General features: G+C 45.6%; 2 protein-coding genes across 4 annotated transcripts in view; one reads left to right on the top strand and one right to left on the bottom strand.

The window, feature by feature from the left end:
* Positions 1 to 885: 885 nt before the first annotated feature.
* On the top strand, positions 886 to 6,395 carry FTH1 (ferritin heavy chain 1). The gene is made up of 4 exons (XM_061609846.1): positions 886 to 1,135; positions 3,581 to 3,727; positions 5,168 to 5,293; positions 6,074 to 6,395. Exons 1-4 carry the CDS (start codon positions 1,025 to 1,027, stop codon positions 6,236 to 6,238), a joined length of 549 nt encoding a protein of 182 aa, XP_061465830.1. The 5' UTR covers positions 886 to 1,024; the 3' UTR covers positions 6,239 to 6,395.
* A 2,128-nt stretch (positions 6,396 to 8,523) lies between these two features.
* LOC133378262 (bestrophin-1-like) overlaps positions 8,524 to 24,217 on the bottom strand; it is a 52,030-nt gene continuing 36,336 nt past the window's right edge. For all 3 annotated transcript variants that reach the window (XM_061613066.1, XM_061613067.1, XM_061613065.1), the window contains exons 7-10: positions 14,898 to 15,050; positions 13,725 to 13,805; positions 12,155 to 12,306; positions 8,524 to 10,527 (exon numbers count right to left, since the gene is read on the bottom strand). In XM_061613066.1, the coding sequence (XP_061469050.1) occupies positions 9,315 to 10,527; positions 12,155 to 12,306; positions 13,725 to 13,805; positions 14,898 to 15,050 (1,599 nt within the window). In that variant the 3' untranslated portion in view covers positions 8,524 to 9,314. The remainder of the gene's footprint in view (positions 10,528 to 12,154; positions 12,307 to 13,724; positions 13,806 to 14,897; positions 15,051 to 24,217) is intronic.

The following is a 24,217-nucleotide window of genomic DNA, read 5'->3' as shown; positions in this document are numbered from 1 at the left end:
ATTTTATTTATTTGACTTTTATACCGCCCGACTAGCAATAGCTCTCTGGGCGGTGAACACAAGAAATACTAGAGACAGCAGGAGATCAAAGGACAGGTATAGCCTAGCAACCAGGTCTCCTCTCTAGCTACCAAGTTTAACTCCATGCAGCCTCAACCCGTAAATTGGAGCTGAACCACATATTCCAACACAGAGAGGTCAGAGAGAAATCTTGCACTGCCACCACCGCCAACTGCCTGTAAGGAAGGCCTGCAACCTACTTTTAGAATCACTGTGCTAGATCACAACGTGTCTTGTCTAAGATGCAGTTTTAAAATAAACAAGTTTTATGTCGGTATTTTTACAGTCTCTGTATTTATCACTTAATGCAAGTCACTTTTAGAGTAACGCGCGCACACACACGGTTTTCTTGGGGGGGGGCAACCTGAATGTCAAGAATAGCGTGCTTAGCATTAACTGGCTGCCTTCGCTATAGTACTCTGTCTCTGTGATGCGTGGTATCTATGATGTATGCGGGCGCTTGCTGTCAAGATGAGGAAAACCAGAATTGGCTCACCCTGGAGATTGAATCGCTTTCTTTCTGCGGGTCTTTCCCTAATTTCAACAAGCAGCTTTACTTGAAATGTACATGACATCACAACTCAGTGATTTCTCTAACGATGAAGGATTCTTCTAAGGCCCTCCCCTTTCAATTCTGACCAAGCGGGACACTCGGACCATGAGCAAAGCGGAAGAAACCGCTGAATCACGCTTACCCACCAAGCGCGCGTCTCCGAGAGGAGGGACGGGGCGGAGCTGAGAGCGCGGCTCTTGCGGAGGGCGTGGCTTGTCCGTCTCCAATTGTGGCGCAGCCTCGGGATATATATATAGATGGTACGTCAGGCGGTCGTTTTTAGAACGTTCTGCGAGAGCCGGCCGAGGAGGTTCCTGCTTCAACAGTGATTGGACGGAACCCATCCCCGCCTAGGCCCATCCAGTCTCTGCGCATTCCTCCAACCAACTACTCCACCACCGCCGCGCTGCCATGGCTTCGTCTCCTTCCCAGGTGCGCCAGAACTACCACCAGGACTGCGAAGCGGCTATCAATCGGCAGATCAACCTGGAGCTCTACGCCTCCTACGTGTACCTCAGCATGGTAAGCTCTGACTTCGGCAGGTTTGGTGGGCGGCGGGGGCCGCTGAGCCTCAGTACCGGAGGCGAGATTGTGCCTTGCAGGGGGAATAGAAGCCCCTGTGGGATCTCCCCCTCCCCTATCTCATCTCAGTGTTTACTAGTATGCAATGATTTGTCCTTGGGGAGCGAGCGTGACCTGCGTGCTGTGGGAGGTGTTTCCTTTCTGGCTTTCTTCCCTGCAGGACTCGTAGGTAGACGAGAGAGGAGCTCCACCCCACTCCCGCGGCGCAAAGGAGCATTGTAAACAATCGAGGGTTTTCTGTTCCAAGGCAATAGCGGTGCCCTTTGAGCGTGCTCGCTGTCCGTCCAACGAGCCTCCAGAGGGCTGGCCGTGTTAGTCTGTTGGAGGCGAGCATAAAACATCGACGTCTTATGACACCCTAAAAGACTCAACGCTTGTATTATCCACAGGGCACTTTACAGCTCGTGCCGTAATTTGTTGGCCTTTTAAGGTATCGCAGGACTCTTTGTTGCTTTTACTACAGCAGTTCTCCGATTGTCAGCTTCTTGCACACTCATTCTGGGATGAATTGGTCCCGCGCACCTAGTTGGATCCGAAGAGGACGATCCTTAAATCCTCCTTTCAAACAGATGGACGAAACTTGCATTTCTCTACGATGCTACTTTAGCCGCTGTCGGAAACGGCTAGAGGGAGTTTCGATCCGGTCTTGCGGTTTTTTAGTCTCGGTTCCTGCCGAGCGGTGGTTTTTTTCACTGCGCACCTGCAGGGGAAAGTATTGTGATGCGCCCCCGTCTTGCCCCAGCAGTGCCTTTATTATTATATTAGTATAGTGGCAAATTCAGAAGTGCAGGGTCCCTTCATAATAGGCACAGTCCCCCTTCTAAAATTATACAACCTAAGATTATAGAATAATCTGGCCAGCCTTGAATACTGCTTTAGAAGACTTTTCAGTGCCACTGCACACCCCTTTTCTTGCTGAGTGACTGGTAGGACCTGGCTCCCAAAAAAGTAAGGGGTCTAGGACCACCACCGGGCCCTGCTTATTAGACAGTGCTCCATTTAAAAGGGTGGTGTAATTACTGCACCACTGGCTGAGGGGCTCCTATTGGCTAGCCTCATATGCTTTTGGGCCACTGGTATGTGGCTTGGCAATTGAGCATTGGGGCTGCAGGTGTACATGAAAGGCAGAAAGTAGCTTTGTTGGGCACTTTGCAGCAGAGGTCAGCTAGGAGGCAGTATGGGGTAGACTCCTGCACACGAACAAGATGTTTGTTCATCCTTGTCTCTGTAGTAAAAGGTGACTGCATTCTAAAAGTTTATTTTTGGTCTATCTCCCCACACATTTGTTCAGTATAAACTGACTTCTACTGTACTGTGGCATTTCTACTAGACTATTTAAACAACTATTAGAACCAGAAGTCCTTGGCAAGATGACTATCTTAACTTGTCCCTATATTCTAAGGAGGGGGGGGATAGCCTTGTTGACAAACTTCAGTGAAACTTAAACAGCATAAAGTTTAGGGTGTGGTTACAAGCGTCTCATGGCTCCCTCTCGCTAACTAGTATGTGAAAAGGTTTGCTTCTGTGTAAACATTGAAACTCTTATGAGTCTCACTTGGTGGGACCTAAGTGGCAGAATGTAATGTGAGAACTTTGATAAGTGGACCACATGTGAGCAGTCTACTGTTTGTGGGTAGCTTTATTTTGTATGTTGGCAGTATCTTCTAACATGTGATAACAGCAACTCCTCCATGAGGTAGGACTCCCTCAGTCCTGGAGCCTTTATCAATACTAATTGGGAAGTAGAACATAACGTGCAACTAGCTTCTAAGTAAATGAAAGGTAATCACTTTAAATAGCTGAATTACATAATTGCACATAATCATAAGGACCTATACAACTTCTGTTGGGATTTCCCCATTCTTGTTCAATCTAGTTTCTTCACCTGAGCTACATTTCAGTGTCTAGGATTGGCCTAGACTTCAAAAATTGAGGATAGGATTCTTAGAACAATATCGTCCTAAATAGGAGATATATGACCTTTCGCCTTCCAGATGTGGGATTCCAAATTCTTCACCATGGCTCTTATCTATTAATTAGATTTTCCACATTGAGGTGGCTTTTACTTAGCTTGTGGATCTACAGAGAACTGGAATATTGGCTCTGGATCTCCAGTGCTTCTAGAGCCTCAGTACTTTATGTGGCATATCAGAAACTCAATCCTAATGGAATCTTTTAACACAGCCAAGTTTGACAAAGAAAATACGTTGTACGGTAGCTGGAAGAACCATCACATAGTAGGCAAATAGGGTTTCCAAGCCAGTAGCAGCAAGTTTTTTCCTGCCTCTATCAAGTGAAATGGAAACACTAAGCTGAGCATTGATGGCTGAAATACATCGATTCATAACAGTGCTCCAATTCAATAATCTGAATTTCATTTTTCAGTCCTACTATTTTGACCGTGATGATGTGGCCCTGAAGAACTTTGCCAAATACTTTCTTCATCAATCCCATGAGGAGCGTGAGCATGCAGAGAAACTCATGAAGTTCCAGAACAGGAGAGGCGGTCGCATCTTTTTGCATGACATCAAGGTGAGTTGTACCAGTTAATATTGTAAAAGTGTGATAGATAACAGTGCTGTTGCTTTCTGGACTAGGATCTCAATTAAAACTAGAAAAGAGTTAAAATAAAACTTGACAGATGGCTCATCACAAGATTCAAAACCCATAGCTAGTGTAGAGATGGTTACAGGAGCTGAACTTACCAAAGGGCAGTTCTACATGATTAGTAGACCAATATAATAAACCATGGCTGGATTACACCCGTACTGGAGTGGAGGCAGGGATGGGCATATGTTCCCTATATCAATAAACTCCATGCTGTATTTACAAAATTAGGAAGTTGGGAATAAGGTGAAGCTAGAACATCCTCACTGACATACATACTTTCACTGTGCCAGGGAGCTCTTACAAAGGAGCATTCAAAACTAGATTCTCCTCCCCTTGGGCAGTCTCAAGTGGTACAGTTGAGCAGTAGATAACACCACATGCAGTTGCTGATTATCTCTGGCCTAGGCGCAGTGGCTTTCAAATTGTGTTCCCAAGGAATCGTAGGGTTCACTGTGGTTCCTCACTGACAAATTGTAACTGGGCAAGCTTTCCTGAAATCCAGCTTTGCCACCTCTGTTGATCTGTGAATCATTGCATTATGAAGGGGAGTTGGGATGAGTTCATGCAGGCCAATTGTCAGGCCCAGCCAGCCTAGTCTGTACACCATATGAATCATGTGCAATTTAGAATGTCCCAGCATCCTTGTCTACCAAGAACAACCTCAAAGTAGCAAAGTTGACATGGACAGGATTCCTTCAAGAGGGAAAGGCACTGGACTAAGACAATGATCTGGACCCTTCAAGTACCATTATTTGGTTAAACACCTACGTAAAAAGTGAACATGCTTTTACTCATAATGAAAATGCAGCTTGAGAATTCAGTTGCCATGGGAACTACAGCATCACCAGATCTTGTGGTGATCAGACACGTTTCCTGTTTACTATATAATCAATAGTTATAAGCATTCCCTTTAACTTCAGTGATAAGTGATAAAGCAAGTGAGTGGAAGGGCTGATCATAGGATGGTTGACATGCGATCAAGAGCATTTTAAAGCAATGCTTGGATCTTTGAGAGCATAGGCATGCTCCGCCTGATGCTGTAGTCCTTGTGCTTTCCTTTCCATTGGGGATTGGGAGGGGAGGTGGATGGAATGTGGCAGTAGCTGGGAGAGGTTCAGGGGCACCTTTATTACAAGGCTTGGGGTCAGTAGCAGTTTTTGGAGCTGGAGGACATTGATATTGAGACATCTTGTATTGGCCTATAATTAAGGCTTGGATTCAAAGTGTGTTGGAAGATGAAAGGCCCTCAACTAGACATAGCTTGAACTTTAAATACTTGCCAGTTGTCCTAATAGCCGTACATTGTATCAATTTTTGCTTTTCCATTGGTTCAGTTTGGAAAATTGTTTTGCTTTTAATCAGAAACCAGATCGTGATGACTGGGAGAATGGGCTGACAGCAATGGAGTGTGCTTTGCACTTGGAAAAGAATGTGAACCAATCACTTTTGGAACTGCACAAGCTGGCAACTGAGAAAAATGACCCCCATGTAAGTTGGAAGTTAACAAATAACATGCTTCTCTAAGTGAATAATGCGCTCAAAATCCTGTAGCTATATTTCTTAAATCACAAGAAAACAGCAAGAAGTAACTAAATTCAAATAATTAAAATAACTGGACTTAGTTGGAATGCCATGTTGGTAGGTAGGGCTGTATGTGCTGAGATTCTGTGGGAGTACAGCATGTGAGTATAGGTAGAGAATTCAGCGTCACAAGAATCTTTTTTTAATGATTCTAGCCTTTACAGCTGCCCACACACTTCCAGGTATATCTTTGCAATGCATAGTAAGAGTTCAGAAGAGACTTTCAAGATGTTTTTTAGGGGCTGAGAGTGGGGTTTCAAGACCCTTGCTTCTTCCTTGACTAGCAAAAACTGCAGGACACATTGCAAACATCTACATTGTCTATACACACAGCAGAAGTTTGCCTTTGTTGATAGACTTTTATTTTTTGTATGGAGTACGCTCAGGCCTGGATATAGTAGATAATGTCTTTCTACTTCTTGAGCTGCCCTCCTTTAATTGGAGCTTGTAAAAAAACAAAACCCCTACCCGCCTCTTGTGTGCTACAACTCTTGGAAAAGAGTGTCAGAAGGTAGAGCTGCATTTCCAACTTGTAAAGCAGACAAATTACTGGCAGCAGTAAGAAGTAGTAATGACTTCGCCCATGGTTTCTTCAGGAAAACATTAATTCTTGATGGTATTTTGAGGGTTGCTTAGCTTTGCTGGCAGGATCAATAGTTGCATGTCTAATGTATCTTTTTTTTCCAGTTATGTGACTTCATTGAAACCCACTACTTGGATGAGCAAGTCAAATCCATCAAAGAGCTGGGTGACCATGTGACCAACCTACGCAAGATGGGGGCACCAACATCTGGAATGGCAGAGTACCTTTTTGACAAGCACACCCTGGGAGAAAGTGATAGTGAAAACTAAGGGCCCTCCCATGAATGCTTCAGTGGGACTCTTAACCTTCTTATTCAGCTGTGCATGTTTTGTTTATCCATAATACTGCCCATAACTGTATAAAACCAACTTTTCTTTTTGTGTTGTAAACTCAAATGTCCAATAAAAGTGACTTGGTTCTAATTAATTTCTGTTGTACTATTGTGTGTATAAAGTGTTAAAGTACGCAAGTGCAGAGAGCAGAGCTTCTAGACTTCATAAATCTTGTATATCCTCCCCAACTCACATTTGGAATCCTCCTCCCCAGGAACATAATTTCTACACCTTCCTTCTGCGAGCTCCCATGCAATGCCTCCACACTGTATCCCACTGGCACGTAAGTGATTAAAAGTTGCAGCCCCTCCAGCTCAAAAATCCCTCCTTTGCCCACGCTGGGGCTTGTATAGCACTGCTATTCTGTATACTTGCCTGGAAGTAAGCTCCATTGAACTCAGTGGTACTTCTGATAAGATTGTGCAGTGAGTGTCTTTAAACATCTGTTTTGTTTCCACTAGACATATCACCAAGCCATGGACATGTAATGGCTTCCACATAGTCATGGTTTGGCTTTCCACAACTGGAAAAACAAACTAGGCTTGTTCACGCAAGAGGGTGGTTATTTTAACAACTGATCTGCTGTTTTAAAAACGTCAGGTTTTGGAGGGAAAAAAATATTGCTGAGTTACTTGTCCAGGTAAATATTTTAAAAGCAGTTGGCTGGTTCTCAGTTACTAACTTGCAAAGTCTTCACTATAACTCTGTCACTTTATAGTGGGCACATGGTGATGGGAAGGGACCCTTCTGTGGGCTTTACCATAGTCTCTGGATCTCGGTCCTCAAGTGTTTACACATACACTTACATGCATGACTCTGATGCAATATTGTCATACAACTACAGGCCCAATAATGTAAGTAGTGTAGGGAGGTAAATTGCTGTAGTTTGTGTGTTCTCATTATCAATCACGTTTAAGCCCCTGCTCCTTTTCCCGCAAGCACAGGAGAGGAACGATCAGTGCTTTATGATCTATAAGCAGTTAGAGCAATAAACAATGAAGATGCACAAAAGCTGCCCTACCCACTGTTCCGTGGTCCTCTGAATTAGTTTGAATCGACTTCCTCTAATAGGAGCAGTTCAGGGTAGAGGCTGAATAACTGCCATAAAAGGTACCTTTCCACATCAAATCTTTGAAACCACAGTTCATTCTAGAGTAATTTTGCTATACCTGTCATGCATTTCAGACATTTCTTTCAGGAAACAGCTTGAGGTCATTGAATTGAAAAGTCTTAGGCCAATGGTTATGAATGATGGGAGTTCTAGTTCAGCAATATAGAAGGGCTGCAGTTAGCAACCCTCCTGACAGTCTATGCTAGTTACAGGAAATTTAAGAAGCTGTGGAAAAACTTCAATCGCATCAGTTTGAGAATCCTGCTTTTCTGTCTTAATAGTGTGCCCTCAGGACAATTTTGGGGAGAGGTTCCTAACAGAAAGGGTTAGGAACTGGGCTTTTTCCACTTCCCCATAATGAGAGCTTATATTACCAGGTTATGTTGAAATCTCTGCTTGTGTGGAATGTAGACAGCCCTGTTTATACCTAAAGCGTGCCTGAAGCCTCTCCACCCTTAATGGAAAGAAGCTACACCCTTTTGAAGTTGGATGGTTGCATTACTAATAACTTTTTGTAGTTGGTTTGTTTCTGACCCATTTTAATTTATCCTTCCTGTAAACTAAAAAAAAGTTAAATCTTCCTCTCTGAGGACAGACTAAATCAGCGATGGGAAAACTCTAACCCTCCAGATGTTGGATTTCAATCACTCCTGACCACTGGCTGTGTTGGCTGGAGCTCATAGGAGGTACAGTCAAACATCTGGAAGGCCACAGGTTCCCTGTCCTTGGGCTAGATCCACTGAGAGACATGTCTCCTTGGAGTTTCAGTAAAGGAGAATGGGTATAACCTCTTGAGCCTGAAATGGGTTTGGTGTGCTTTGTGGTATGCAAGGCCAAAACAGAACAACAGTAGCAGGAAATCAATAGTGGGGATGGTTCTCATTGGGTATCCTGAGGACTGTAGGTGCTTTTCAAGGTTTCCAGCATGGAGAACATGAGATTCTGCAGATGCATCCAAAATTGATATGCTTTATGCCTCCCTGACTGATACAGCAATCGCTATATCCAAGCAGGAACAGTTTATTGGATCTGTAAATGACTCTAGATCCTGCACAAAGCACAGCCAGTTCAAAACGCTCTGCATTCTTATTTTAACAGAGGTGTTTGTGCTTTCTGTTGATGCTATTTACGTTACTAGGAACTGAAACTTTCTCTTCAGCTAGCTTCGTTTTCAACCTGCTGTTTAGAAATAGATTGTAGGCAAATAACTCATAAAAGCTCATAACTATTTTCTATTGCTAATGTGTATTTAGTGAACGGACATAATGGAAAATACAGTGTCCTCTATATAGTGTAAAGCAAGCTATGCTCATCCAGCAAAACAGCTTCATTATTATATGTTACACTGTTGACCAAGGCAGCCTGCAGAGGTTTCTAATCTCTAAGCCTTAATCTTCCTATCCAGAAGTGCTGTTGTGCATGTGCTCCCCAAAGTTTTGAGATGTGATACATGACATTTTTTCCAGTGTTAAAAGTGGAGGCACACCAGACTCCCAGACTCAAAAAGTTCATGACACTGTATTTTCTCAGTTGGCTCTCAAAACAACGGACTGTCATCTTCCTTGCAATGGTGGGACAGACCAATTAGTATTGCCTTCTGAAGCTTGTTGCCCATTTGGTCAGGGATGGGACTAGGCTTCGGGGACAATGGGGATCCTTCCCACACTCTCCTTTGCTTGCTGGAATTAGAACTGGTTTCCTAGTCTTACAGAGCGTAGTACCTGCTTGTTAGCAAAAACACATGTATAGCCATGGAACGATCTTTCCAACAGAAAGTTTTGGCATTCTTGGCTGTTCTGTAGTTCATTGTATGCGATTCTGGTGTCTCTTTAGAGGCCGAGTACCAATGAAGTTTTTTTTAAAATCACATCATCCTAGATAGAAAGAATCTGTGATCCCATTTCATTTAGTTACCTCTGTCTCCTTCCTTTCATCAGCTGTGCTTTCACTGGTTTCCAGGATCACTTCCATTAGTCCTACAAAGTCTCCTTCTGCCAAAGAGATGCCTGAGTCATTAGGGGAAGAGCTGGCTGCCTTCCTCTGATCCTTGGCATGATAAGCATTGGTGCCTCCACTTCCTGTGTCTCTGGTGGCCCCAGATATTGCTGGAGTATCCTGCTCTATGACTCCAGAAGAAGCCTCCAAGCCAGAGCCAACAACAGCATTTGCTTTGCTCAGACTGGATCTCTTGAGCATGGGGGATGTCAAAGGTGTGAATGAAAAGCAGGTGGGAGGGCCATTGCCGGTAGGGGTCCTGATGCCGTAGGAATGAAGGTAGCTGGGGTGGTCTGGGTTTGGAGTCGTGGTGTTGGCTGGATTCAGCCAAGGCTGCTGGTGGCCTTTCAGACTCTTGAAGTTAGCCTGTATCTCAGGATCTGGGGACTCAGAAAAGAAAGGAAACTTGGGACTTGCTGGGTCTGCTGAGGACAGAGCCCTTCCTGGGCTTCTAAGCGGAGCCATTTCTTTTGATCTACTGATCATATGTTTTGCCTCCTCTTCAACCGTCACAGCCAAGGAGTCTGAAGCCTGGCCTTTTTCGGTGGGCCAAACAAAAGTTTCTCTAGTTCCCGAGCCAAGAGAGTTCTCACTCCTGTCTGTATCGCTGGCTCTGCAAGGAGACTGGCCAGCAGAGGAGTTGTGCCTCGAAGTGGCAGAGCAAGCAGCAATGCTAGAGAGAGCAGGTGGCTTCTTGCGGCCTGGATGCCTGGATGGGAAGATCATTGGGATGGAGCTGATGGGCGTCTGTGGGGCGCTGTAGAAGCCAGGCCGCTCACAGAATGGAGTTGACATGAAGGCATCAAACTCTCGCAGTTTCTTCACTGCATTGTCCCATTGATCCTGGGAGCTGAAGCCTGGCGGGGAGCAGTCCCCCCTTGGCTGGTGAATGCCGGGAGGACTCCCAGGTTTGCCCACATCTGGGTAGGCATAATAAGGGGAAGAAGGGACATTTTCGTTCCTCCGATGCATCAGGTTCGTTCTTGATGACCTGGTGAAACTGGGGGACTGGACAGTCAGGAAGCGGCTTTTATGCCCCAGCAATGGCATTGACAGGTTTGCTTCCTCATTCTCTTTAATCTGCTCCAGGGGTTGGAATTCCATCTCCTCTTTCTGCATGCTGGAGAAAGGAAACAGGCAGTTGCATACAGTGACTGGAGAGAATTAGGGTGGCTCTAAGCTCCTACATGCTATATCCTGATCAGTGGCGGCTCCACGTTTTGGAGAACCCTTGGGAAGAAAAACATCCTCAGGGCCCCCTCACCCATCTCTCAGTATTGCACCCCCCTCCTCAGGAGTCCCACCTCCTCATTGCTGGTGCTGGCAGCCCCTTTTGCTGCTGCTTCTCACTACTGCTGTCATCTGCTCACCAGGTGGGAAGCCAATGAGCAAGCAGGGTGTGGCAACGGTTGCTCCTCCTCCTCCCTTGCCATTGCTATTCAAGTGCTCACCCACACCCTACGGGCCAAAGAGAAAGGAGAGGTGGGCAGCAACAGCGAGGAGGAGGAGGAGGGGTAGGATCAGAGGCCTCTCAGCTATTGAGGCATGGGACCTGGTAGGTGCCTGACCATGCCAGTCACCAATTCTGCTGCCCGACAGGAATATGTCTGTGCTTGTTAATACTAACAAGGCTATTCACTGTTGCTTTCTGCTTCCAGGTTGGCCCAAAACAATCTGCTGCCTGAGGCAGAGTAACAAATGGCACTCCTCCTAGTCACGGGTATATAGTACCCAAGGCTGGCCCAGGTATTTTGGCACCTGAGGCAGGAAATCCCACAAACACCGCTCCCTGTCCCTGGCGGTAAGAATGCAATGATCAATAAATAACCAGTTGCTGCTGTCTTATGACATACCAAATCAGGTGCCTGAGGTGACTGTCTTACTCTGCCTAATGATAGGGCAGGCCCTGTGTGGGCTTGCAAAAGAAAAATAGCAAAATTCTACACCAAGAAAAGCTGGGCTCTGAGACAAGCTGCTCAAACATGACTTCTAGCACAGCCCTGTTTCTTCAGACACCTCAAAGATGATGAGGCAGAGGTGTGCATCAACAGTTTGTTGGGCAGTAAACACCTTGATTACCTTGGGCTGTGGTAGTCTGTTGCTTGCAGACCACAAGGTGAGGTGCTTGGCAACTCATCACAATTTGGCTTTTTGATGTTTGGAAGACGTAACAGCAAGGAAAAACAACAACAACTCCACAGTACATCAAAACAGCCAAATGAAATGTTTTGATAAATGCAGATATGGAAAGAGAAGTGTAAACTGGAGGAATGTCTGTCCTATCTACTAATTGCAAATTCATTCTCCAAGTCCTTATGGAGCCAAAATGGCATCATCTATGCACAAGAGGAAAACAGCAGCATGCCTCAGAACTCTATGATTTGCAGCAGAAGTATAAAATATATTTGGGGAGGGGGAAACCAAAAACAGTCCAATGAGAACTGAACATGCTTGTTGGCCACGGAATTCTGATTAGTGGAGGGGATGGAATGGAGTATCAAGGAAGAAGGCATGGCTGGCTGATTGAAACCCTGAACAAGAGCACTTCATACTGCAGTATGTTATTTGCTATCCCCCTTAGGTTTTCTGTTAGTAATTTTTAAAACACCTGTGGAACTACAAAGGCTTATATATATATATATATATATATGGTGTCATGAACTTCCATAGGCAAACGCCTACTTCATCGGATGCTTTTCCTATCAGGGAAGGAGATCTCCATGGTTGTTTTAGGTAGCTTCACTTGCCTGATGTCAAAGGTTGAGCCTAGGAAAGATGTTCGCTTATATTCTGCAGTTGCTGCTGTATAGGGTGGCTGTGGGTCTGATTCATTCCAATATGGGTCCTTCTGTAGGGTGGGCGAGTCCTGGTGCATTTCATCCACAGCCATAAGGGAGACCTGCGTACAGAAGACACACATGTCAGGTACAATGGAGTCAAACCTTAATGGCACTGTGAATGTGTTTGCTCTTATTTTTCCATTTCTGAGAAAACACCCATTTCTAATAATTTGGGGGTTGCAATTTAAGAAACAAAGTGATTGAGGCAATGATTGTGTTCAGTTGAGAATGCTGGAGAGCTTATGATAACAGAGCAGCACACCAAGATAACTGTTTATTGTGTGGCTTGCCAGTGCCTTGATAACCCCATCCTTTCTTTGGGGGTGGGGGAGTCCCAGGCAGAAAAAAAAATAGCTTTATCGAGTCTTAAGTGGGCTCAGTTCGTGAGTGAATGGCATTAAGCTCGGCTTTGTGGTTCATGAATTGAGTAGGCCTGCCTAGGAGGAAAGGCTGATGATGAGCTAGCTGCCTTTGAAGCACAGAACATAAGAACATAAGAACATAAGAAGAGCCTGCTGGATCAGGCCAGTGGTCCATCTAGTCCAGCATCCTGTTCTCACAGTGGCCAACCAGGTGCCTGGGGGAAGCCCGCAAGCAGGACCCGAGTGCAAGAACACTCTCCCCTCCTGAGGCTTCCGGCAACTGGTTTTCAGAAGCATGCTGCCTCTGACTAGGGTGGCAGAGCACAGCCATCATGGCTAGTAGCCATTGATAGCCCTGTCCTCCATGAATTTGTCTAATCTTCTTTTAAAGCCATCCAAGCTGGTGGCCATTACTGCATCTTGTGGGAGCAAATTCCATAGTTTAACTATGCGCTGAGTAAAGCAGCTTGAGCTCATGAATGGCAGGTGAATGATCAAAGGGCAAGAAAGATCACATGTGTGAAAGCTCAGTGAGAGGTGAGCAGGGGAGGCCTCATTCAAAATTATTTTGATACAGAAAAAAACCTGAAAGGTCGTACATGAAGTTAGCAGCACACTATGATAACAGAGTGGCACACCAAGAAAGACATGCTTGACTCAGAGGACAACTAATGCGATATGAAGCTCCTCTTCAGAGCCATGATTTCATCTCATTCAACATTGGATGGCTACTGAATTGTTGAGAGGGAATGTGGAGATTAATAGCCACTTACCGAACCAGAATTCAGTTCAGATGTACGTGACTGTTCAATCTAAAGTTGTGCGTAGAATCACAGAACAGTAGAGTTGGAAGGGGCCTATTTGGCCATCGAGTCCAACCCCCTATAGATCCAACTTAAAGCAAGCCTCACAGGTGCCTGTCCCGCTGCCTCTCCAGTGTTGGAGAGTCCACTACCTCCCTAGGTAACTGGTTCCATTGTCATACCATTCTAACTGTTATGAAGTTTCTGTGAGCTGCCCTAGTTTGAGATGCCTCAAAGGACAAACAGCTGCTCTGCAGGAGGAGTAAGGAAGACCTTCTTTTTAGTTCTGTAATAGCCAGGCCTTTCACTCACCTGCAGATTCCTATCAATGAGCCAGTTCGTTTCGAAGTCATCATCATCCTCTCCAAATGGATTAATGAGCTGTTCAGCTACCTGCAAAATGAGTACAATGAAATGACTGCTGATCAACCCCGTATGTCAAACATCATCAGTTGCTTCAGACGTCTTTTAAAGACATACCTTTTTGCCTGTTTATACTTTTATAATACTGTTTTACTGGTTTTATGTTGTATCTCTGTCTTTGTGATAGTGTTGAATTGTATTTATGTTATATTTTTGTATACTGCTTAGAGATTATTTAATATTAAGTGGTTTAGAAATGCTTTAAAATAAACTTAAATAAAAAATAGCTCTGGAGTTGCGGGGCTCCCTTAAGGATGGTCCAGGGTGGTATAGTGGTTAAGTTGTTGGAGTACGACTTGGGAGACCAGGGTTCGAATCCCCACACAGCCACGAAGCTCACTGGGTGACCTTGGGCTAGTCACTGCCTCTCAGCCTCAGAGGAAGGCAATGGTAAACCCCCTCTGAATGCCGCTTACCAGGAAATCCCTATTCATAGGGTCGCCATAAGACAGGATCGACTTGAAGGCAGTCCAATTCCATTCAATTCAGTGTTGTCAAGAAAATTGATTTAACCATTATATTAAAGGAAATATTCTCTTGTCTAATCAGTGGGATGAAAAGGCAAGGTTAACAGAGCAAACAGAACTGGGACTTTGTAAAAAAGTGAGATGCTTATGTGTTTGCTTCCTGTGTATTGCCTTATAAATACAGTAAATAGCATTTCAGCTGAGAGAGACCCTGCCTGCTTTCCATCTTCAACTCCTTTCATTTTTTTAACCAAGCTCACCTGGCAGAAAAGCTTCTGGGGGGGGGTATGGACTGTAGGGATAAGTGGTGGCCAGAGTAGAAGGCACACAGCACCTCCTACTTGCATGCCCTGTCCGCCCTTTAAATCACTCACCATCTCCAAATTTACACATGAAAGGGCAGACCCACAAATAAAGATTTGGGTTGTCACCATCACGTGTACCTTTGGCCACACTTTGGCCTAGATTAGTCTTTGTGTGTGAAATGGTCAGGTGTGTGTGTGTCAGCCTCAACAACTCAAAAACCAATTTTAGAAGGTCTCCAGCGGTGGGCAGAAGTTTCCTGGAGAATTGATGTTCTCTCCTTTGAACTGACCTTTAGCCAGCCAGCATAGAAGAAAAACTGCAGGAAGGTGAAGATGGGCACAAATAGATCCATCTCATGGCCAGGATACTCTTTTGCAGGGTCCAGGAACTGTCGACCAATTAAACAAGCCAAGAAGAAGCTGTAAACAGCTACTGTCACCACCTTGGAGAAAGAGACACTGTTAGACCCTTTCAAGACACCAGAAAGTGCTTCTGTAGTGACAGAATTACTATGATCCATACTCAAGTTGTAAACCCAGAAAGGTAAACTCCTTGCCTGCAACAAACACAACACTGCTATATCTCTTTTGCGGTATGAAAGGAGGTTTTGCTCATGTCACATGCACTTATGGGGTCAGAAGTGCCTATGAGGCTGCTACAAGGAACATCACATCTCTTTCTCCTGCCTATCTACCCCATGGGTACGTGCTGCCATCCTAAAACCCTTTCCCTGGCTTCTTCTTTTTTTTACAAAAACTTTGCCCACATCCTCCAGTACTTTGAAGCCTCATACTGTTTCAGTCCCCAAAAATGTTATCTTCTTGTAGCAAGCTCAGCCCCATTCCATTCCATGATGGGGAGATTGATGTGGATTTTTTAAAAATGTGGCTAATACTAGAAAAGCATTATTATTATTATTATTATTATTATTATTATTATTATTATTATTTATACCCCGCCCTTTTTCCAAACTGGAACTCAAGGCGGCTTCCAGATAAAAATAAGTACACATCATAAAGAACATATAAACATATAAAACATATAAACATATAAAATCAGCATTAAAACAGGATTAAATTATTATGATGTTAAAACCAAATAGATATACAATTAAAATACTGCAACCCACTTTAGGAGCATACAATTAAAACAATAATATACAGCACCCTCTTCAATCACTACCCTTAAAGCTTTCAGTTCCAAAGGCCTACCGGAAGAAAAAAGTCTTTAGCTGTCGGTGGAAGGACTGCACAGAGGAGGCCATTCTTGCCTCCCTAGGGAGGGAGTTCCAGAATCTAGGGGCAGCCACAGAAAAGGCCCTATCTCGTGTCCCCACCAGTCGCACTTGTGAAGGTATTGGGATCGTGAGAAGGGACTCTCCTGAAGATCACAGGGCCCGGGCAGGTTCATACAGGGACATACGGTCTGACAAATAGCCTGGACCTAAGCTGTATAGGGCTTTATAGGTCATAACCTTGAATTGTGTCCGGAAACAGACTGGCAGCCAGTGGAGCTGTTGCAGTAGGGGAGTTGTACGATCCCTGTAACCAGCCCCAGTTAACATCCTGGCTGCAGCTCGTTGCACCAACTGAAGTTTCCGAACAGCCTTCAGAGGGAGCCCCACGTAGAGCGCGTTACAGTAGTCTAAGCAGGATGTAACTAAGGCATGCGGCACCATGGCCAGATCAGATGACTCCAGGAACGGGTGCAGTTGGCGCACTAATCTTAACTGTGCAAAAGCATTCCTGGCTACCGCAGGAAACTGGGCTTCCAGGTTTAAGGCTGAGTCCAGGAGCACACCCAAACTGCGAGCCTGCATTTTCAGGGGGAGTGTAACCCCATCCAGCACAGGCTGAACCCCTATTCCCTGATCTGCCTTTCGACTGACCAGGAGCACCTCTGTCTTGTCTGGATTAAGCTTCAGCTTGTTCACTCTCATCCAGTGCACCACAGCTGACAGACACTGGTTTAGAACCGAGACAGTTTCCTTGGAATTAGGTGGAAAGGAGAAGTAGAGTTGGGTGTCATCTGTATACTGATGGCACCGAACCCCAAACCTCCGGACAACCTCTCCTAATGGTTTCATGTAGATATTAAATAGCATGGGGGACAAAACTGAACCCTGAGGGACCCCACAGGCCAACGGCCAGGGAGTCGAACAGGAATCCCCCAGCACCGCCTACTGGGTTCACCCCTCCAGGAAAGAACGGAGCCACCGTAAAACGGTGCCCCCAAGTCCCATCCCGGCAAGGCAACCCGGAAGGATACCATGGTCGATGGTATCGAAAGCCACTGAGAGGTCCAACAGAACCAACAGGGACACACTCCCCCTGTCCAGTTCTCTGCGTAGGTCATCTACCAAGGTGACCAAAGCCGTCTTCGTCCCATAACCAGGTCTGAAACCAGACTGAAATGGATCTAGATAATCCGTTTCATCCAGGAATCCCTGTAGCTGGGAGGCTACCACACGCTCTATTACCTTGCCCAAAAATGGGATATTAGACACTGGCCGATAATTATCCATAATAGAGGGGTCCAGGGAGGGCTGTTTCAGCAAATCCCTTACAACTGCCTCCTTTAGGCACATTGGAACTCTGCCTTGATGTAGGGAGGCACTGTCCACTTCCTTCACCCACTCAGCCAGGCCCCCTCTGGCACTTTTAATAAGCCAGGAAGGGCAAGGGTCTAGCAAACATGTGGTGGGCCTCACCTCTCCAAGGATCCTGTCCACATCTTTGGGTTGTACAAGTTGAAAGGAATCCATTATTATTGGACAAGCAGGAGCCAAAGTTACATCCACTGAACCTGTATCAACTATAGCATCCAAGTCAGAACGAATCTGAACGATTTTGTCTGCGAAGTGCCGTGCAAATTCTTGACAGAGGGCTGATGAGTGGTCTATATTACCCTCTCGGGGGCCAGAATGTAAGAAACCCCTAACCACTCGAAACAGCTCTGCTGGTCGGCTCCCCGCAGACGCAATGGTGGCTGAAAAGAATAATTTCTTTGCTGCCTGCACTGCCACGGAGTAGGCCTTCAAGTATGCTCTAGCCCATGATCGGTCAGACTCGGTCAGACTCGCTCCGACTCTTCCGCCAACGTCGCTCTAGTCTCCATCTCATTTGTTTCATCACCATCAGCTCCCTGGTAAACCAGGGGGCTGGTTTGGTTCCATTCCGTGAGACGGGACGCTCAGGAGCGATCATGTCCATTTCCCCATTCCAGAGGTCAGCCAGAGCTTCGACAGAATCGCCTGCCGAGGTGACAGGAAAAACCCCAAGAGCTCTCAGGAAACCATCCGGATCCATCAGCCTCTGGGGCGGATGTGATGATCCTGTATTAGTGTAAATAGGGTAAGTGCTGTTTGTTTAGAAGATACATGGTAAGTGGAGTGAAAGAGGAGGGGGAGTGAATGGGCAGTAGAATGCTGGATGATTGGCTGAGTGTTTAAAATGGCTGACAGTATAAAAAGGAAGAATGACAGGTAAATCTGGGTGGACGTTGGTGGACGTTGGTGGACTTGAGAGGGTTGTTTTGGTGGGTTTTGAGAGGAGATTGTGTGGAGAGTTGGTGGATGTGAGGAGAGGGTGGAGTTCGGATTAGTATTAGATGTAACCATATGCTTAAGTGCCTTTTAAAGAAATCTTGTTATCTTTGTTATTCAATAAATACCTTTGGTTTACCAAAGGCCTGATCCTTGGCTGGGGTTTCACAGACCAGAAGGGAGGGTAAGGTAAATACCAAGGCTGAAGGGGAACAAATGGTGGCAGCGGGGAAGGGAAGAATAACACCACAAGCAGTCTGAGTAAATCAAAGGGATTGGGACAGCTTAAGCACGCAGTCACAGAGGTAACCTAATTGAGGGAGACTCAGGCCGAGTCTCTGGGACTACTGGTTATAGGACGTGACTGGTGGTGCTGCCTAGTAGGGGGATCTGTTGAGATCTATGCTAGAGCGGAGAGGGAAACCATAAAAAAGGACAGTCCGGACTGGTGGAGTCCCTGGTGGTGCCTAGTGACAGGCAGTAACCATGAGCAGGTAGGAACCTGACAGGGAGAGCCAGGGAAGGGCGTCACATGTGGTGGCAGTAGCGGTGGGATATGAACCAAAGAGAGTCCCAAAGACACGTGGTGACAAAGGAGACTACGTCACAGGTGTTGGCTGTAGCGGTGGTACGAATACTAGAGAATCCCTAACAGTGGTGTGGCAAACAGAAATAACAAAACAAGATTACTTGTGAGAGTGACTGGCAAAGAGTGTGTGGCAAAGAGTGAGTGAACTCAAACACCATGGCTGAACATATAAAAATGAAAAGAGAGGAGCTGGTGGAGAAGTGCATAACATTCAATTTACCTCACGAGGGTAAAGGGGTAGATGAATTGAGGGTAGCACTTATAGGATTTGCAACTGCCCAGCAAAAACAACCTTTCAGGGAAGAGACCCCGGAAGGATACTTAAGCAATCCCGCTTATATAGAGTACTTGAGAGAGAAGTTAAGATGGGAGGCTGAGGAAAAAGACAAGCAGAGGGTCTTTGAAACAGATGAGAAAGACAAGCAGAGGGAGTTGGAAACTGAGAAGTTGAGGATGGATACTGAGAGAATGAGAGTGGATTCGGAATTACAGGCAGAAAAATTAAAATTGGATAGAGAGAAATTTCACTCTGAGGAGACAAGGAAAGACAGAGATGGAGCAAAAATAAAAATTACTCCAAAGGACTTTGCTGTCTATGAGCCTGGTCAAGATCCTCAAATTTATCTCACAACCTTTGAAAAGGCAGCTCAGTTGTGGGGGCTACCTGAAGATAAATACATGCAGTATTTATCAGACCTGATTAAAGGGGAATTGGCTGAGGTATACCAATATTTCCCCTCAGACAGGCCCGTCACCTATGCTGAGTTTAAAGAGGCAGTATACAAAAGGTTCAGACTGGGACCTGATTATTTTAGAAAGCTTTTCAGAAACTGCCAGATACAGACAGGGAGGTCTTTCGTGGAGCTGGGGGCAAAACTGATGGACATATTTGGGAAATGGCTGACAAGTGCAAAAGCTCAGTCTGTGGAGGAGGTGAAAAACCTCATGATATTGGATCAGTTGTACCATCAATTGCCGCCCGAAATTAGGTTGCTGGTGAAAGATCGTTCCCCTAAAACTGTAACAGAAGCAGCGGAGCTGGCCGATCATTTTGCCTCAAACAGATCTGTGTGGATGGCAAAACCACAAAGAGATTTTAAAGCTAGACCAAATAACAATGGCAGAAGGGATGTGGTACCACAGCGAGTGAGTCCTCCAATAAAATCTGAAGGGCACAGGACACCCCAGAGTGGATCTGTGTACCCTAAAACAGAGGAGAAATTATGCTACAAATGTGGTAGACCGGGGCACCTATGTTTTCAATGTGAGGTTGCCAACCCCATTAGTAATCCTGCTCAGACAAGGGCAGTAAAAATAGAACCAAAAGATTTAACCACAAAAAAGGTTCAGTTCTGCCAGATAAACTGGACAGAAGTAACAGACCTTGATTCAAGTCTGAGAGAGGAAGTGAGTGTACAAGGGGCATATTATTGGGCATTGCTTGATACTGGTGCCGCTCAGACGTTACTGAGGCCAGATTTAATAAAATCTGAAGAAATATTACCTCAGGAAACAGTGAATATCCAAGGAGTGAGGGGTCAACCAGAAAGCTTGCCTGTGGCCCTGGTGAAAATGGCGTGGAGAGGCCGAGAGGGCAGATATAAAGTAGGCGTTAATGCCCAACAACAAGAACCAGTGATATTGGGAAGAGATGTTATGGGAGCCCAAGGGAAAATATATGTGGTGACCAGACAGCAACTTGGCAGAGAAAAAGAAGCCATGTTAAGGGGGGCTGAAACAAACAGGGTAGAATCTGTTTGCGAGCCTCAGGTCCCCATAGCAACCCTTGGTAGGCCTGCTGAAGGAGACAAACTGTATCAACTGGTCTCTGGGGAAGAGACACAGCATTTCAGAGAAGAATTGAATAAGGATACCAGTTTGAATCAAATAAAGGAGCAAGCCCTGACCCAACAGATTCCTTTCACTGACAAACTGAGGAATCAAGTTGTGTGTGAGAATGGGATTTTATATAGACTGTGGATGCCTGCTGAGAGAAAGGATGAATGTGAACCAGTGAAGCAATTGATAGTACCTAGCAAATACAGAACCAGATTGCTAGAGGTAGCCCACGATGTCCCATGTGCAGGACATCTGGGAATAAAAAAGACCAAGAGGAGATTGGCTGCACACTATTATTGGCCAAACATCTCCAAAGATGTAAAACAACATTGTCTATCTTGTGGTATATGCCAAAAGGTGGGGAAAAGTGGAGTAAAGACTAAGGCACCCTTAAAGCCCCTTCCTATAATTGGACAACCCTTTTATAGAGTGGGAATAGATTTGGTGGGCCCTTTTTCCAAACCCACAAGGCATGGCAAGAAATATCTAGTGGTGGTGGTGGATTTTGCCACCAGGTACCCAGACGCAGAAGCACTAAGATCTGTAGAAGCCCCTGTAGTGGCAGAGGCTTTATTAAAAATCTTTATGAGGCTGGGTTTCCCTCATGAAGTGCTGACGGATCAAGGCAGTGTATTCATGGGAGAAGTGATGCAATGTATGTGGAAATGTTGTGGTCTAAAACATCTAAAGACCACTACTTACCATCCCACCACTAATGGGCTAACAGAGAGATTCAATGGCGTTTTGAAGGGCATGATAAGAAGCTATGTTCAAGATCACCCACAAGACTGGGATGAACGTTTGGGATGCTTCTTATTTGCATACAGAGAAGTCCCTCAGGAGTCAACAGGCTTCTCACCCTTTGAACTCATGTTCACTAGAAAAGTGAGGGGACCTTTGGAACTATTAAAAAATTCATGGGAAGGAACCCTGGGAGAGTACAAAACATCTGTAGTAGATTTTGTATTGGAATTCCGCAATAAATTAACATCAATGATGGAGGTGGTGAAAAAGAATTTGAGTCAACCACAGCAGAAGCAAAGTTACTGGTATGACAGAACAGCCAGGGAACGTGTGTATGATGTGGGAGATATGGTTATGGCGTTCATACCCAGGAAACATGACAAATTACAGGCTAACTGGGAAGGACCATATACCATCAGAGAAAGGCTTGACACAGTGATGTATGTAATCACCACAGACCAATTAAACAAAAGCAAAGTGGTTCATGTAAATATGTTAAAGCCTTACCATACCAGGGATGCACAGGTGTTGCAAGTTACCTTATTCCCTGAGGGAAGTGGGCCTGAACTTCCAGATTTGGTACAGGAAAGCAAAGACAAAGGAGGGGTAGATCAATTGGAATGGTCAGAAGAGATTCTGAGAGTTTTGAAAAACTATGGGAATCTCTTTGGCAATAAACCTGGCTGAACCAGTATAGCCAGACATTCCATTGATACTGGAGAGCATGCCCCAGTCAGATCTGTACCGTGCTGTGTGAATGGGAAAGTTGTGAGTGAAGTAATCTGTGTAGGACATGGGGTGGGGAGTGGGAAAATCACCCCCTTATGGAGCAAGGTGGAGGCAATACAAACGTGGCCTATCCCCTTAACCAAAAAACAAGTAAGGGCATTTCTAGGTGTGGCTGGTTTTTATAGGAAGTTTGTGAGAAATTTTGGGGAAATAGCAACCCCCTTGCATGAATTAACAAAGAAGAAGTGTTCTGAGCGGGTGGTATGGACGGATGAATGTCAGAAGGCTTTTGATCTGCTGAAGCAAGCCTTGTGCCAAGGACCCATATTAATAGCACCAGACTATGAGCAACCATTCATCGTGGCTACAGATGCGTCAGACCTCGCGCTGGGAGTCGTCTTGCTGCAGGAGAGAGAAGGCACCAGACATCCAGTGGCGTATCTGAGTCGCAAGCTGACGCCGAGGCAGAAAAACTATTCGTCGGTCCAAAAGGAGTGCCTAGCGGTCGTGTGGGGACTGAACAAGTTGCGCCCATACGTGTGGGGACGAAGATTCATGGTAACAACGGATCATCGGGCCTTGTTATGGTTGCAGACTATGAAAAACCATAACACTATGCTGCAGAGGTGGTCCTGGGCCCTACAGGACTATCAAGTGGACTTCCAGTTCATAAAAGGCAAGGACAATGTACTGGCCGATGGACTTTCCAGGCAAGTGGCTGGGACTGCAGTGACGTGACCAGACGGAGGAACAAAGAAAGACATTTTCCCCATAGAGACTTGTTTATATTGTTAACGCGACGTATAAATCCTGGAACAGGAATAATACTCTGCCGTTGTTTTAAGGGGGGGGGAAATGTGATGATCCTGTATTAGTGTAAATAGGGTAAGTGCTATTTGTTTAGAAGATACATGGTAAGTGGAGTGAAAGAGGAGGGGGAGTGAATGGGCAGTAGAATGCTGGATGATTGGCTGAGTGTTTAAAATGGCTGACAGTATAAAAAGGAAGAATGACAGGTAAATCTGGGTGGACGTTGGTGGACGTTGGTGGACTTGAGAGGGTTGTTTTGGTGGGTTTTGAGAGGAGATTGTGTGGAGAGTTGGTGGATGTGAGGAGAGGGTGGAGTTCGGATTAGTATTAGATGTAACCATATGCTTAAGTGCCTTTTAAAGAAATCTTGTTATCTTTGTTATTCAATAAATACCTTTGGTTTACCAAAGGCCTGATCCTTGGCTGGGGTTTCACAGACCAGAAGGGAGGGTAAGGTAAATACCAAGGCTGAAGGGGAACAAATGGTGGCAGCGGGGAAGGGAAGAATAACACCACAAGCAGTCTGAGTAAATCAAAGGGATTGGGACAGCTTAAGCACGCAGTCACAGAGGTAACCTAATTGAGGGAGACTCAGGCCGAGTCTCTGGGACTACTGGTTATAGGACGTGACTGGTGGTGCTGCCTAGTAGGGGGATCTGTTGAGATCTATGCTAGAGCGGAGAGGGAAACCATAAAAAAGGACAGTCCGGACTGGTGGAGTCCCTGGTGGTGCCTAGTGACAGGCAGTAACCACGAGCAGGTAGGAACCTGACAGGGAGAGCCAGGGAAGGGCGTCACAGAGGACCATCCTAATCGGTCCTCCACGCCTGCAGACGTTTTGAGTCCCAGTGAGTCTAAACCCAACCAGGTAGTGATCTCTCCATGACAATAGAACTACAGAGAGTTCCTCCACACCAAGATCACCACCATCCCATCCAGCACAGAACACAAGGTCCAGAGTGTGGCCAGCAGCATGAGTGGAACCAGATACTACTTGGGACAGACCCATGGTTGTCATGGAGGCCATGAAATCCTGAGCCACTCCTGCCAGAGTGGTCTCGGCATGGATGTTGAAGTTCCCCAGTACAACATACCTAGGTGATTCCAACACCAACCCCCAGACCACCCCGGCTAAGAAAAAGCCTGGTTATTATTATGAAAGGGGACCTTTGTCTGGAAAGCTCCTTAGATTTTGAAGATCTCAATTCCTGTCTCACCCTCTTCCCTCAAAAGAGCTAGTAGATGGGTATTGGAGGCACTGTTTTAAAGTGGTTCCGATCCTATCTCCAAGAGCAAGATGGAGGTGCTGTGGGTTGGTGGTTCCCGAGTTCAGATAATTGGTCTGTTGTCTGCT

This window comes from Rhineura floridana, chromosome 2, assembly GCF_030035675.1.
Source record: "Rhineura floridana isolate rRhiFlo1 chromosome 2, rRhiFlo1.hap2, whole genome shotgun sequence".
NCBI classification, from domain to species: domain Eukaryota; kingdom Metazoa; phylum Chordata; class Lepidosauria; order Squamata; family Rhineuridae; genus Rhineura; species Rhineura floridana.
Note: the sequence above shows the minus strand (reverse complement) of the source record. Positions and strands in the feature narration are given on the sequence as shown.